The 17,072-nt window shown below is 34.2% G+C and overlaps 1 protein-coding gene across 1 annotated transcript; it reads left to right on the forward strand.

The window, feature by feature from the left end:
* The first annotated feature begins 382 nt into the window (after window positions 1-382).
* LOC128556603 (tyrosine-protein phosphatase 10D-like) lies at window positions 383-11,405 on the forward strand. The gene is made up of 8 exons (XM_053542146.1): window positions 383-445; window positions 2,730-2,912; window positions 4,927-5,073; window positions 7,227-7,362; window positions 7,628-7,695; window positions 10,233-10,335; window positions 10,532-10,627; window positions 11,381-11,405. Exons 2-8 carry the CDS (start codon window positions 2,771-2,773, stop codon window positions 11,403-11,405), a joined length of 717 nt encoding a protein of 238 aa, XP_053398121.1. The 5' UTR covers window positions 383-445; window positions 2,730-2,770.
* The last annotated feature ends 5,667 nt before the right edge of the window (window positions 11,406-17,072 follow it).

The following is a 17,072-nucleotide window of genomic DNA, read 5'->3' on the forward strand; positions in this document are numbered from 1 at the left end:
TTGAAAAGGGATTTTGTGTTGGGTTTAATGTCTCACCGACACAATTATAGGTCAAATGGCGACTTTTGAGTTTTGATGGTGGAGGAAGACCCAAGGTGCCCCTACTTGCATTATTTCATCACGAGCGGGCACCTAGGTAGAACCACCGACCTTCCGTAAGCCAGCTGGATGGCTTCCTAATATGAAGAATTCAACGCCCCGATTGAAGCTTGAACCCACATCGATAAGTGGCAAGTGATTTGAAGTCAGCGACCTTAACCACGTGGCCACAAATACTTAATAAGAACTAACGCAATGATATGAAATTGAAGATTGAATGACACCCACAATTACTGCATCTTTGTGTGCTCTCTGCAATAATGATATATTTTCTGTTAGGTTTTTGCTGCTACGACTGTCGGAAACGGCACGGTGGAAACACAATCGATAACTGTAAGACCAGGTGGTAAGCATCATTCATGTGTACCCTTTTCGACACATTTATTATACTTTGTTTCTACAAATATAATTTTACATGAATCTGCTTCAATATATACCCTATTAATTTCAGTGGTCATTAGGCTATGTACCTGTGTTACTTTTTTAGGTATTGGAAGATGACGTGCATGGCCAGTTGGATACAAAGAACCAAAACTTAATGAAAACTATTACATATAGTTCACAACAACTTGATTTCATTTTACTAAACTTCCGCATCTGTATATTGAATTTTAGAAAATAGATAAAAATAATTAGAAATGTATATATCTATTCCTTATTCACATGAAAACAAGAGTATTAGACAGTCACAATATACACCCACCATAGTAATTGTAAACTTACTCAGTAATTCTAGTGCCACTGAGCTGAGATATTGTGTATGCTATATTATCAATTATTCCGGTGAAAATTGGATAAGAACTGTTCAAGTCATAGTGTAGACATTGTCTGTTTTCAAAATTTTGATTTGTCTGACAGTTCTGACATGTTTTGTCCAGTGTTATGCAATCCTGTAGATGCTATAGATGTTTAACGTACACACATTTTACTATGCATTAGATTAAAAATAGTACACACTGCATACATGTATAGATTTATAAACACGGTATAGTGGACGCAACTTGACCCCGATGGTTGACCTTTGTATTATAATACATAATGAGGCACAAACTATTATTGAAAAGGAGTGTGCGTAAAACACGAGTTGCATGAGAAAGCGGAAATATAAATTTGTGTAATTATTAATTAGTGTATTGGAATGTTTTAACTGATCAAATGTAAGTATACATATTTTGATACTGCACTGTATACAAACATATTCTATATAAATATACATATTTACCCTAATCACCCTAAATTTCTGTAATGAAATAATCGATATGAATAATCAGCCGAAGGTCAACCATCGCGGTCAAGTTGCGACTACTATATAGAAGTGTACTACAATGTACCAATAAAATAAACGTTTTATAATTACCTGTTAATGCATAACATTTTTAATTATAGATAAAGCTCTTACTGCAGACTTAATTCATATATTAAGTAAAGTTAAATTCAATTGATTTTGTACATTTTCAGTGAATATCTAAAAAGAAAATATATTTATAGTAAAAGATTGATATCTTTAAAGTATGTGCTTATATATATCATATTTTTGATACTTGGTGACATGTTTAGACAAAAGTTTTGAATCAACTACTTATTATCAAACGTTTTTTTCTTTTGTGTGAGAAGGGATTCGATTTATGGATTTCCGTGTTTGGTACAATTGTTATATTATAAGCCGTTTTCGGATTGGTTTTAACAACAATTGTTTCCTGACAGCTTTTTTTTTCTTCTTTTATACCGTTTAGTCATTTTTGTACATTTGACCTCTCTTGGAATGGTAAGTTTCTGTAAATTTCAAAATGTATGGCGCCTGACAAAATCAGACGTATTCATTCTTGTACTTCTTTTACTATAATAGTCCTGATTGTTCAAAGTAACAAATTAGAAAAAAATGATATTGCATAATCTTTGAATACCTTGTTAAATTTAGGATAGAAGTTTGTAGAAAAACAAAATAAACGACATGATTCAACATTTATCTTAATTATTGAGTAAAACACAGAACTCTCTGGCCTAAATTCTAGCATCAAATTAGTTATTAATATTTCTAGCGCATGCCGATAACCTTTTCAAGCATCTTTTTCTTCTATTATTTCAATATCGTTTTGATAGCGGCGGAATATAAATACTTTAAGATTTCATTTTGAACTTAGTTCAGTATAACCTATTCATTAAGAACTGTCTTGATTGTTCAAAGTAAAGAAAAGACCTAGAACTGTACTAACATGTGTAAAAATTCTGAATATAGCGTCTAAAACTTTCTTTTACAAATGAAATTTATTTTATTTGCCAGTTTTAATTACTAAGAAAAGTTTCTGTTTTAGTCAGGTTTTATTTTGTCTACGTTTTGTATTTTTGATATATAATTACCAGTAGTCTGTAGTCTACAATGGCACTTAACACTTTAAGTATTATACTAGTACTCTACTAAAACAGTCACGTTATGTTCTTGTTGAAATGTGATTCATTTTGGAATTCACTACTCCTACATTTGTAGCATGCCTGTCCTTTAAAATTCAAATAACAATTGTGCCTCTGTACATTTTTACATTTTATGTTTACAATGTACCTAGTGCCTGGTGAACACGTATTTTCTGCAAAATAACAGTATTTCTAGATGTTTGGTGAATATTACATTAAAGCCCCGTTGAAACTTATCGAAGAAACAGCAGATAGTTTATTGATGCAGCCAAGTAAGGCCAAGGTTTCGGATGACGAGAGACAAATAGCAGTGAAGCTTCCTTTGAAAGATCTCCTATGCAATATACGCAACGGTCAGCTGAAAAGATGGGGTGTAGTTGTTGCCCAGGAAAGCCAAGCAACAGGTTCAGCAGTATTTCTTTCTATAAGTCGCGTTATTATAATTTCTAATAATTGGTAATAGAGTTGATTTAAGATACCTATAATAACAGCAACCCTTAAATGTTATTATGCAAACTGCAACAGATTCGTTGAGTTTTCCTTTTCAATTTTGAAACTAATTTCTTGTGCGTGGATTATTACTGAATATACTTGCTATTTTGACCGACTGATGCATATGATGTATTGAAAATCACTTAGAATGTAAATATCAAGTGATTGCAACACTTAACGAACTAGCCTGGCTACTAACCATGCTTTTTGTTTAATCTTTAATTTTCTGACCGAACTTTCGTGGCTACTTATCTACTGTTTTGAGAAGCAATGGGACATGATTTAAAATTTGAATGGCCTGTGAACTAAACATTGTGAATGAATACAGACTATTAACAAGCTAGACTCATTAGTATACTAAAGGCATGGACGTTTCTTACCAATATTACGTATACAAGATGAAAAAAGCTGTCGGAGGACAGCAACGCTCGACTATTTAACAGCCTTGTCTGTTGAATGAAAATAAAAGTTGAAAACCATAAAATTTCATGCCAACGAAGTTAATCGATTTCACAGTATCAGTTCATGACAATAGACAATCTCGTGAAGTTTCAGTCCATTCCATTTAGTGGGGACTGAGTACATGCTTACATACAACAACTTAACCATAACTGCTTTGTCATAAGAAGAACATAATTTTGTAAAAATGCAAAGTACAGGTATGTATCCTGTGCATTACATGTCAGATCATGACAATGAACAAGTGTGTGAAGTTTCAATCAATTCCAATCAGTGGGTACTGAAATACTAGCTTACATTCCAGTCCAACCGAAAACTGCTAAGTCAAAAAAGGGGCATGATGTTTTTAAAATGCAAAGTAGAGTTATGGGACATGTGCACTGTATGTCATATTATGACAGTGAACAAGTTTGTGATGTTTCAATCCATTCCCATAAGTGAGTACTGAGATACCAGCTTACAAAACCTTAACCAAAAACTGCTAAGTCGAAAAGGGGGCATTATTTTTAAAAAAAAAAAAGCAAAGTAGAGTTATGGGATCTGCTTTGTGCATGTCAGAAGGGAACAGTGAACAACTGTGTGAAGTTTCAATCCATTACCATCAGTGGGTACTGATATACCAACTTACATACGAAAACTTAACCAAACCCCAAAATTTCTAAGTCGAAAAGGAGGCATAATTTTGTAAAAAGGCAAAATAGGGTTATGGAAACTTTGCAATGTAAGTCAATTAATCACAGTGAAAAAGTGTAGTAAGTTTCAATTTATTACCGCAAGCGGTTACTGAGATACCAGCTTACATACAAAAACTTAACCAAATCGAGATACCGACACTGACGCACGGGCAAGTCCAATATACTCTAATATATTCTTTGAAAAGTCGAGCTAAACTGAAAAAAAAGAAGAAAAGTTTGCACAGCTCTCAGAAAATGGTACGTATATGCTTTGAGTATCCGTCGTTAGATTCCTTTAAAATAAACCATTCTGCAATAAAATCCTCTTCAATAGTATTCAATAGTACTGCTGAAAGCAATATCTCTCATCTCTTAATCTGTTGAGATGAGCTCAGAGTGATTCTTTTTCTGAGATTATATCAGTGTTAGTATGAAGAAAGAAACAAACTATTATTACAGACTACTTGATCTTAACAGACTTTGTAATTTTAATACTAGTATGATTTATTGGTACATGATTCAGGCAGATGATCTCGAATACTAAGCCTAAAGAAAAACAGAAAAGTCATGGTTAACTAGAAATTCAGATTCTCATTATTATAGCTGTTGGTTGTAATTCTATATAATTACTTATTTAAGCATATCATTGACGTTTAGTCCTACAAAACAACAAAAATAATATGACGAATGGAAAGTTGTAAGACATAAATTACTAAATATGTTATTGTGTTACAGGATATTTCATTTTTACGAAATTGTTCTAAAGGTTCTATTCAATTGTTTTAACAATCAGACACAAGTTTCACAGGAAGCACAGCGTATTTCAACAAGAAAGTGACAGAGAAGTATAAGAGCTGGTTTCAAGTGAAAGACATGGATCCTATTCCACCTTACATAGCTACACCAGAAAATTGGACAGTGCAGTGTCCCACTTTTTACAGTAATATGTTTAAAGAAATATCAGTTCGTTGTTTATTTGTCTCGTTTATGAATATTGATGCACAGCAATTAACATAACATAGAATACATGTGTATATGTTTTCGTTGAGGGTCCCTTACAATCCCAATGCTCAGCACAACTCATAAATTTTATTGCATTAAATATACACTTGTATGCACTAGTATAATAGCAGAACGAGTAATATTCTTATCCCAAAGACATATATCCGTTAACTGAATCAAACATCATAGGTAGCACATAAACAAACGACAAAGTCACTGTTTGAGACATATGAACTGGATTCTAATGAGAAACTGAGAATCATTTCTACATCCTTTACGACGTCCACAAAATATTTGCCGGCTATGACATTTGAAACTGTGATGTAGTAATTAACGCTTTTTCAACAGTATTTCAGATAAGTAACGGCGTGCAGTTATCCTAACCAGTGTTCCTGGATTCTGTACTAGTACAAACCTGTTCTCCGCAAGTAACTGCCAACTTTATCACATGAAGGTGGAGGACGAATGAATTCAGGCACAATGTCTTTTATCAAATCGCCACGGAGAACATGAGTCCCGCCGTGTGGATCTCTGTCGGAATCCAGCGGTCCATAGACCTGCACTATCCCTATTGAGATAAGCAAATGGGCTAATAATTGTGATATAGTTGCATAAAAACATAGTTTTAGTCGTCTTTGTTTAATTGTAAAAAGGGTAACATATAGTTGTTTCTTGCTAAGAAGATCGTGAAACTAATCAAAGTTTGTTTTATGCGATGTTTTTGCTAACAAGCGGGTCGTGTAAATTTGTTTTCAAAACAAAAAAGTGTGCAATGGATTTCTTTTTTAAAAAACGCGAAGCGACAACAGTGCGTTTTTTTTTGTTGTTGTTGTTGTTTAGTATAAAAATAAACCGTCTATACTACTCAAGTATGGAGGAGCATAACTGCCAGAAGGATTTGTTCTATCAATTAGAAATTTCGACTTACATTTTAATGTCCCCCATATTTTTTTGCCTTCTTCGACTGATTGTCCGCCCGTCCTTCCGTCCGCGTTAAGCTTGTCCGGCTTTCACAGGTAAAATTGTTGGCTGGATTTCGATTAAACTTCACAGGAGTGATTAGTACCAACCCTAGTTTTGCGTATCGCCTGCACGTTCCGCTTTGCTGCACAAAATGGCCGCCATAGCTTAAGATAGAAAAATCTTGTTCGACATTCACATGTCAAAATGCAGGCTGGATTTTAACGGAACTTCACGGGAGTACTCAGTACCCTAGTTGAATATACCGCTGGCATGTTCCACTTCGCTGCAAAACATGAATGATAGCTTTTCCCCAGTCCTTTTGATAGTATGGATAACAAAACATCGCTGACGCTCAAGTTCGCATTTCGCTCTTACAATGTCTTGTATGATTCTAACAACTATCTGGTCGTAGGGATTAAGAAAATGAAAAGCTTTTCAGATATAGTCAAATTCAATCAGAACACAACTCGATTATTTTCTAAAAACTGCCCTTAATTCAAGAGTTATGAATACCATAGGTACCCGATTGTGTCCACAATCTATAGCAAGGTCACATAAGGACATATTCATGTAAGGTATGGCTATATTTCCTTGCCATATGGTTCTAACCGAGTTAAAACATTTAAGTCATAATCGTGGTGAAAATAGTGCGGTTTTTGAAATATTAACACTGATCTGTCCTCAGCTATTACCAAAAGGGCTATCTTACTCTGGACCTTTACATATACATCCATGAATGGTAGCGAGTATGCTGAATTTTTAAATAACGTGGGTCAAAATTTTGAGATGATGAGTCAAAATTTCAAGATTGTATGTCGAAATTTCGTATAAATAAAGAACAACCCTTCTTGACAAACTTGAGGTAGCAAAACTCTGCGAAGCTTTGTTTTACCAAAAGAAGTAATAGCTTTTCACTTTCAAAATTTGGTAGATTTTGTGTTTCTTTTCTTTTTCTTTACTGTTGGTGTTGTATTTTTTTCTTGAAATAATACAAATTGGCTTAGTCATTTCGCGATTGTTTTTGCAAAAAAAAAGCATCAACAATTTTTGATTGGTTTTGCAATGTTTTCAGGCACACTCAATTTAATTAGTATATTTACTTTTTACTTGAAGAACGTGTTATTTCAGGTAACCGAGGAAAACGAGCGACAGCAACGCGTGAGCACGTGTACACAGATTTTATTGTGGGAGAAGACGGCAAGTGTTCCGGCATACAAAATAACAAATATTGTAATGGAGAATTACAACCAGGACGTAGTTACAGGTTTCATTATCTTTATTAGATATGTTATGTTTATATGCATATAATTTCTATTCTATCTTAACTATCGAATATATTATGTGTATTTTTCATCCTCAATTTTATTGCTGTGAATGATATCATTGTCAAACATTTAATAACACAAACTAAATTTCACTATGCGCAAAATTTCTTATATATGAACACTAATGCAGAAAATCCCATTTCCAAGAGATTTCTGGTAATTTTTTTAATTTGATAATTAACGATAATTCTCGATACAATATAGGGTGAAATCATTTGTATGCACAACCGCAGGCTGTACTGAGACAGAATATTCAAATGCAATATCCACGGGTGAGTTATTATAAGCTATTTTTTTATGATTTTAACTAAATTCTGTTCATTTTACACATTCAACGTCGCGAAATAACTTTATGTCATGTCATTTATAGAGCCAACCGATAATGCCCAGTTCCCACTGTCAGACATTAAGGGCTAGGTATTGCTACGTTTATAAAACGAGTAAGATACGGCCATACATATAACGATGGCTTCTTTAGACTGCTGAAAGCAAACTTGAGGTATTATTTCTATTATTATTGCGATTAGATACTTTATTGGTTTTTGGCTCTACCGTGTAATCCTTAGAAAAACGTGCTGAAACGAAATAAAACGCAGAAAACTATGTAAAATGTATCCATCTGCAATGAAAGTGTGACACTAATTCACTGTGTATGTCAGTCTGATGATACGAAGTAAAATGTTGCGGAAACTTACTAAAACCCTTACTTCTCATGAACGGAACAAAAAATATGTAATCCGTAGTTGCGGGAGATGAAAGAATACCTTAGTCGTTAAACCCTGACAGTGCAACTTGGGCTTAAATGGCCGGTATACTGAATTATTGGTGTACTTATTGAAGCATACTTGTATTAGATAGGCAGTTGCAACTAGACGAACGGAATATTCAAGTCGAAAGTAGTGTTAAAACTCGTTTAATATATAAATACGTATCATTCAGGGGTATAGGTGCAAAAATGAATATCCGGGAGCTGCAGCTACTTTCAGGGACAAATTTGTTTTTGTAAACCACAGAATAAAAGGAAACTAATATATTTTTCTGTACATTACTTTTTAGGATAAATGCGTGTTAAAAGTAGCGCGGGAAATGTACGTTCGTAAACACAATGACGTCATGACATTACAAACGTGAACAAAAATAGTTTGTTTCTGTATAATATTTGGAATATCTAAATTTTCTATAAAGACAAATTTCAGTGTAATCACTTGACATATGCTTGTCGACTGTAATTAATTTCCCGCAACGAGTAGTTGTGGTTATAGGAGTGCAGAGAATGGTCCCCTTTCGTCCGTTTGTAACAATTGTATACGTTCCATATATTATTAAATAAACTCCTTCAGGTATTTTGAAACTTGTTTGGGTCAAAAAATCATCCCATCAAAACGATGTGCAGATTATATGAGTCAGCCATGTCGGCTCAAGGTTAAGGTCACAACTCAATGTCAAAGGTTTGAGCCTTCCATTTTGTAACCGTTCCATATCTCTTAAACCCCTTGAAGGATTTTCATGAACCTTTGGTCAAATGATAACCGCATCAAGAAAATATACAGAACGTATGAGTCAGCCATGCCGGCTCAAGGTAAAGGTTGTAACTCAAGGTCAAAGTTTTGAGCCTTCCATTTTATGTCCGCTCTGTATCTCCTTAACTCCTTGAATGAGTTTCATGAAACTTCAAATGATCACCTCACCGAGACGATGTACAAAACGCATGAGTCGTCCATGTTGGCTCAAGTTTAAGCTCAAAACTCAAGGTCAAAGGTTTGAGAACTATTAAACAACTATAAAAGGGCTTTTAGCAACGTCAGTGCTTCCACCCAACAACGTCAACCCTTTTACTATTCCTAAAAGTGGCGAGGGATATAGTTGTCATTTAGACTGTCTTATTTATTATTGGTAAGGAGTCTGTGAAAAATGTTTGGTTGGGGTGCTGCAAAAAGTAGTTCTGCGATCAGCCTTTGCGCAAGTGTGTTTAATAATACGTGAAGTATACCACTTAAACACGGACACCTAGAACATTTTACGCTCATAAAATATGGTATTTTATAAACAGTGTATTAAAATACTAGTTAGAGATACATTTAGCTTGATTTCTTTACAATTCCTAAGGTGATGAAAGGTATTGATGCATTCACAGATGCTTCTTCTTTTGTTTGTAGTTTTCTAGCAACAAGCTTTTGCTCTTTTGTTTTAACAGAGTTAACATTAAGATTCTGTGCTGCTACAACACTTTTAATTACTACAATAGCGAATTGTAACCGCACTAAGGCCGTGTTTGGTATGATTAAGAATTGAATGCAATAAGCAAAATTGCTAATAGTAGTCCCGTATGTAGTAAAAATAGTATGATTTGCAGTCAAAGACAAACGAAAGATTGTATAAATGTGCCTAAAACAGATTCTTCGATCATGCAGCTTAAACTTTCAAGTTAAAGTGTTACTGATACTGTTTGGAAGTTACTTTTCAGACACAACACTTTAACGTGCGTTTTTATTTGCCAAGGAATACTGCTATTTTCTTTGGCATGTTATTGCAAGTATTAAAAGCAAACGCCTTTTTAGCACTATTTCTAGATTATCACTAGAGTCTATAAAACGAATGTGCTATAATACGTTCTTGGTGCATTTACCAGTCTATCTTCAGTCAATGTATTGGACAACATAAGACGTTGGGTAGCTGTCAAGTATCAACTAAAACTTTAAAATGTTTATTTTTAGCAAGCACGAATAAAAAGTCCATTTAAAAACCTGTTAGTCGAAAATTAGATATGCAGATTAGGTTAATTATTTTCATATGTGAATTTATTTCTCAGCTCCAGACCTTACAGTACCGATGGCAGCTGGTATATCATCAGCATTAGTAGTCATAGCCGTTGTTGGTGTCGTTGTTTTCGTTCTGAGAAGGAAACAGCTTGTGTAAGCAATTTGTAATGTACCTATCAAAGTAAACAATCATATATTACCCAACCGAACAGGAACACTACATATTAAGTCAAAATATTTTACGAGAACATTTTAACGAGTTCATCTTTTATGACATTTGCACGACTTCGTTTAAGCAGTGCTTAAGGTTTTGAAATTATTTTTTTACTTGTGTCTTTATCATTGTTAGTTGTTTTGCCAAAGATGACGAAAGTCTGCGTACACATACACCAGTCGAAGGTATCCATATGGACAAAATAGAACCCATGAAAATGAATAGTTGCAGGTATATCTTCTTTGCTGCTCCATATTTTCCATTCTGTGCAGTGGAACAAACTATCTTTACTGTATTTCTATAATAATTGTTGATTTGGCTATCGTCTATCAGTCTGTTACACGTTTCTGCCCTTAAGTACGGAAAGTATTTCAGTAAAACTTAAGAAATCAACGAGAGTGTCTGCAAACTTTAAGAACCATAACTCTATTGTGATCATTTTCCACATCAGCTCTTTTTATACGCCCATGAAACGAAACGTACTATGGGAACACCTGGACGGCTGAGGGCAGCGTTTATAAAGGCTCGTTTTGTAACTTGTGATGTTCATGAAGTCGAGTAGAGGTTTCGTCACGAAAGTACTCAAAATGGAGAAAATTAAGTGTTTCCCCTTTAATTTGAGTAGTTCATATCCAACGTTTACCTAAAATAGTATGTTTATGGACACATCCCTTTGCCACCATCGATACCCAACCGGATAGTCTTAAAGAACTATATTTAACAATATGAAGATCCTTTGGAGGCATTGAAAGCAACCAAGCAAGATATCAGCTGTCCAAGTTTAATAAAGATAGTCTTTTATGTTCTAGAATTCATGTAAGTTTAAATTACATATCTTGAAAACATATAACCTGTCTCAAGAAAATTTGTATCTAGAATAATTAATTTTTATTGAAAATAATTCTGTATTTCCATAACCCCATGCTATTTTTATATCAAGGACTGATAAGCGCATTGTTCTGAAAATTTATAAATATTTACTAGGATTATATCTGAAAGACACCAATGACAAAATAATTTCCATACATTCTGCTTAAAACATATTTCCAAAGGTTCGTAAAATAGTAATTATTACTTCTATTATATATCAATTATTTGATTTTGTAATTTCAGCATTTTTGGGTATGTATATTGTAAATAATATATAACAGACATGCTACAAGCCACTACTTTCTCCTGCATTACAACTACATTATCCAACACTGCGCTTATCTACAACAGCCTGTTCTTTTGGTAAACTTTTTAAATACTTTACTGCCCGACAGTCTTAAATGATTATTTGAATTTACTTACACGTGAAATTGCTTCATTTTTACATAACTTTAACTGTATATTCTTTAAGAACGATATTAACTTGATTTTAGAGTATGTGATGAAAGCGTTTCAAAACATTACAAATCAATAATGAACGTGTGTCATGCTGATATTGAATTATTTCTCCTTTTCTCAACACTTTTGTTAATTTCAATTATTGTGGTAAATGTCAGGACTTCTAGTATGATATCAAGCTATAATATTTGATTGTTAATAAATCGTCTGTGCGATTTTAGGATAAATGCTGTATTCACCTACTACTACCTAATTTTCTCTTTACGTTAAAGCCTTTTCTTTTCATTTTTTACATAATGTTCCAAAGAAGAGATATTTTAGTGAAATAACACAAACCGAGCATTTAACGCTTCAGTTACCCTTTTCACCAATATGCAACCTTATGATAGCGCTGACCAATACCCATATGACAATATGTGGTTCGTGTATACTAGTGTACTTTTGGACAAGGTCCAAGCTCCTATGACCCGTATATATACTGTTATAAAATCTCCGAGGTGTAAAAGGTAATATATGTTTGGAATACGGAGCAAAGACATCACTTTTCTGGCCAGATGTTTGACTTTATTTGTTTACTGACAACCAGAGCATGCACTTTTCATTTATACTCTAAATTTGCGTGTAGGTCTATGGCCTGAGAAGAAACACCAGTACCTGAATTAACAGTAGAGGTCAGGGAAGGTCATAAATGTCACCGTATAGTGTTAGCTTATACAATTTTGATCATATTTTGATTGTTTCGGGCCTTGATCAAGCTCCCTTAACTAAAACATGTATCATTCTACGAATAAACATGTGATTACAGATCCTTGCCAAGATCAGACATTTTGTTTGGCTCTAGAAAATAGGCCAGATCTTACATGGAAGTATGGTAGATAATTTTGAATTAATTTTAGCATCTATAAACACTACGTTTCGTTTTAGCCCTTGCTTGAACCTTTGAATGCGAATACTTATACTTCCCATAACTGTGTATGAGACAATGTAATGTTTTGTAAGATCAGATGGGGTCTAAATTGACCAAATTTGTTATGTACTGCAGACTGCTTAGGATGACTACAATGTGTTGTTGTGCCCCCCCCCCCCCACCCCCACCCAATGAGTGGTAGGGACATATAGATTTGATCTTGTCCGTGCGTCCGTCCGTTCGTTCGTCCGTCCGAAGTTCGCGACGCGCCTAGCTCGAAAAGTAATTAATATAATTTGATGAAATCTTGCATGAGTCTTTATCATAATATGAACTTGCGCACCTCCTATTTTTCGTCTGGCACCGCCCCTATTTTCAGAGTTATGGCCCCTGGAATAGTCAAAAGTGCATTTTTTCTCCTTGTAACATGCCTAGCTTTAAACGTATTTGATATAGATTCATGAAACCTTGCATGAGTCTTAATCATGATATGAACATGCGCAACTCATATTTTCATTTGGGTTCGCCCGCTATTTGCAGAGTTATGGCCGCTGAAATAGTAAAAAGAAAGGCACAATTTCACCTTGTGACAAGCCTAGCTCAAAAAGTATTTTATATAGATTCATGAAACGTTGCATGGGTCTTAATCATTATATGAACTTGCGCACCTTCTATGTTTCATTTGAGTCCTCCCCCTATCTTTAGAGTTATGGCCCCTGAAATAGTCAAAAATGTACATTTTCTCCTTGTGACGCACCTAGCTCAAAAAGTATTTACTATATAAATGGTTGAAAACTTGCATAAGTCTTTATCATGGTATAAACTTGAACACCTCTAAATTTTTGGCGGGCTCCACCCTATTTTTAAAGTTATGGTCCCTGAAATAGTAAACATGCACTTTTTCACCTAAGTATGCGCCTAGCTTAAAAAGTATTAGATGTAAATTCAGGAAACCTTGCTGGAGTCTTTATCGTGATGTGACCTTGCACAACTGGCATTCTTCTTGAGAATCTTATTTCAGAGTTATGGCCCTTGAAATATCAAAAAAAGTTGATTTTTTGTTTGTGATGCTCATAGCTCAAAACGTTTAGGGCCTAGAATAGTGAATCCTTTTCATAAATGTTTGTTGAGGCTATACCCCATTAAGACTGCAAATATGTGAATTATTGCCCGTTATTTGTGACAAATGTACTAGTGGGGCATACCCTGTGTCCTACAGACACATTCTAGTTGGACTAGAAGTCATTTAATTCTATATCCACTTGAAACTATGTTTGAATATATCCAGACTTAAACCTTTTTTCCGGGGTGCTGACATGCCAGTTTTCTTCCACGGTTAACATGCATTTTGTGAAATTTATGACACTAAAGGCAATTTATTAACAAAAATGCACGCTTTCTTTGAGGGTAAACACTAAAGCGATTTCATACATGATTAGACAAGTTTTGAGTAAATACTCTACTTTATTTGTAAAATATCTCTTGTATCGAATGTCCTACAGAAATCTTAAAGTTAATGAAAACAAAAAAATTCACAGAATGAAAGTGTACGCTTTTATCTTGTATTATCAAATATCGGAAGAACATCTGAGGTTCCTTTAATTCTGAACGTTTCGTTTATAAAATTTTCTATCGAATGATGTTCTTTTTATATCTGATATTCATCACACTTGCTGACAATGTTTTTGGGCATAATATGTCGGCCAAGTTCGATAACCACCCAATTAAACCTAGACACTGTTAGATTATGGTCTTTTTATTATTCTTCTACTCTAAAACTGCGAGTTTAGCATTGTCCGCTTTCTAAGTCTAACAGTTTTCATCCGATCTTCACCAAACATACTGACAATCCTTGTAGGTATAATATATCGGCCAAGTTCGATAACTATCAAAATCGCCCCATGCACTCTTATGGATTATGGCTTTTGAATAAGGCCAAGTTCGATTATGGGTGTATTTTGTGAAAGTCTGACAGTCTTGGTTCTAGATATGATTCCTATTTAGAAAACATTAGGCAATTGAAATAAACTTTTAAGAAAAGTTCGAAATATCAAGATTATTTCTAAAGTATTGAAACAGCATTCTATCTAAAAAAAAGGCAGCTATGGTACTAAAGGTATCGAGATAATAATATATATGATCGCAATAATATTTCCAGAAAATTTTCGACTATTGAGATGATCTTTTCAGAAAAATTTACTTGCTCAAAATAATGTTTTGATGTATCGCGGTAGCTGCCTAGCTGTCTCGTAGCAGAAAAAATGAAGAACAATGCAGAGGCACGTTGAGGTTAATAAATAGATGATGGTTTGCATGTACATGGACATATCCGCTATAATATACTCTCTTTTTGATAACTTTTATATATTTAATCCTTGTGTTATTTGATTATTAATACATGTATATGAAAATTTGGATACAAGTCTGCCATCTTGATAATAGGTTTTTTTGTTTCTCAAAGAACACTTCTCGATTCAGGATTAATCATTGTACAAAGATATACATAGAGGATCTTGCACAAGTGTCTTATCATACAGAAATTATTGAATATAGTGATATAATGCGAGATTCTATTCAACGAGTTAAATAACGTATGATTCTTTCATCAAATGCATTACTTCTAGGTTTTATCTATTCTTTAGAGGGAAATTCGCACCGGTTAACCTACCATATTCTAAATAACATGACAGAATAAAAAAAGTTATATACACACAGACACAGAGCCATGTGACCAGTGAGAGAGAGGGAGAGAAATAGAAATCGTTTAGATACATGCATGCACGACTAATATAGCCTGCACCTTATGAATACAGTCTTGACTTTTAATGTATCTAGTGTATAATACCGATATGCTCAAAGCACTCTTCCTTTGCAAGAACCATTACAGGTCTCTTAGTTGCATGGGAGACGTCAAACGCGTCTCTGAAATTTCCAGTGTTTCAGTCAAGGCCCCTACTCTGTCACCACCAGCTGGCTGATAATTTACCTATACCAATCAAACTTGGCAAAGAGATCATATTTTCTTCAAATGTAGACCTGAAACTGCTCCAGAGGCCACAACTTCATGTTTACATTTCAAACATTTCCAGGAGGAGAGCCCCTGACTCCAACCCAATATGAGCGAAGAAGGCTCACATGCCGTACCCACCCCCTCTCGGCGATACGCGTCTTTCCATAGATGCCTTCATTCTAAACTTGGCCCCCACCCTCCCCCATTTACATATTTCTTGATTCGGGCCTGGCGCCATGTCATTATTCAAGGACAAACTTAGAAGGATTAAGTGGGATGCTATTGTTTGAGCCACAATATTTGTATTTGAAAACATTGTCTTTGTCTTTGATATTATTATCATGATTACTATGCAGTAGGCACATAAAGACAATTACCTAACGAAAAGTATTCTGATAGGGCGTTGTCGTCTAGGTATTATATCCTAGTTTTGAATTGTTTTATATCATTTTGTTACAAAAAAGACTGCTGAAAGAAAAATATTCCGATTCAATTGAGAAAAAAAAACAAAGTACACTGCTTCGACAAGAAACATTGAAATTCCACGAAAAGCAGGTTTTCACAGCTTCTTTTAAATAAAGAAAATATCATATTCTATTATACATATCTGACTGTATCCAATCATGCCGTCAGAAGTACAGGTATAAGAAAAGTAAAGCTACTTTAACACAGAAATTGCTGGCAATAGTTACACCCAAACTAAAAGCATATACCATTTTAGTGACCCAAAATCTAAAGCCAGTTCTTATATTCAAAGAAAGAAACCCTTCTATTCCATAGTACAAAAATTTATATAATTTTTATTTCGAATATGACCCAACATTTTTTATTTTTAGTGACATTGACTTTGACCCTGATCCAATTGATCTCAAATTCTTTACCAGCCTTTTTTCTTTGATAAAAGCTACCACCAAGTATAATGATAATAAGTGTACCCAAACTGAAGGTATTCAGTTGAAACCATTTTTCTAATTTTAGTAACAGGTACCCCAAATATAAGTCAAAGCTAATGTTTCAGATAAGCTGGATGTAAACAAATGTTGGTGGCAGTAAGTAAGTCCGAACTGAAATTATAAAGCGAAAACAACCTTTTTTTTGATTATCACATTGAGAAAAACTATTTTTAAAGAAAAAAATCTATTTTAGAATCAGTAATTTGACCCTATCAAAATGGCATTAAAATAACCTCTTTTTCACAAAATAAGAAAAGAATGAGAAAAAAATGATCGCAGCCCTTCCGTTTCACTGACTAAAACGTAGCTTTTGGCCAAATTCTCTGGACCACTGCGCCTCTGTGAATTTTTCTAAGAGTGAAAATTAAATGATTTATCCTGACCTTTAACTTGACCCCATAAACCCATATACAATCCCAACCTTGACTCTTCTATAAGCTACCTATAGATCAACTTCAATTTCAATACATCGATGTA

Source organism: Mercenaria mercenaria, chromosome 4, assembly GCF_021730395.1.
Source record: "Mercenaria mercenaria strain notata chromosome 4, MADL_Memer_1, whole genome shotgun sequence".
In the NCBI taxonomy this organism is placed as follows: domain Eukaryota; kingdom Metazoa; phylum Mollusca; class Bivalvia; order Venerida; family Veneridae; genus Mercenaria; species Mercenaria mercenaria.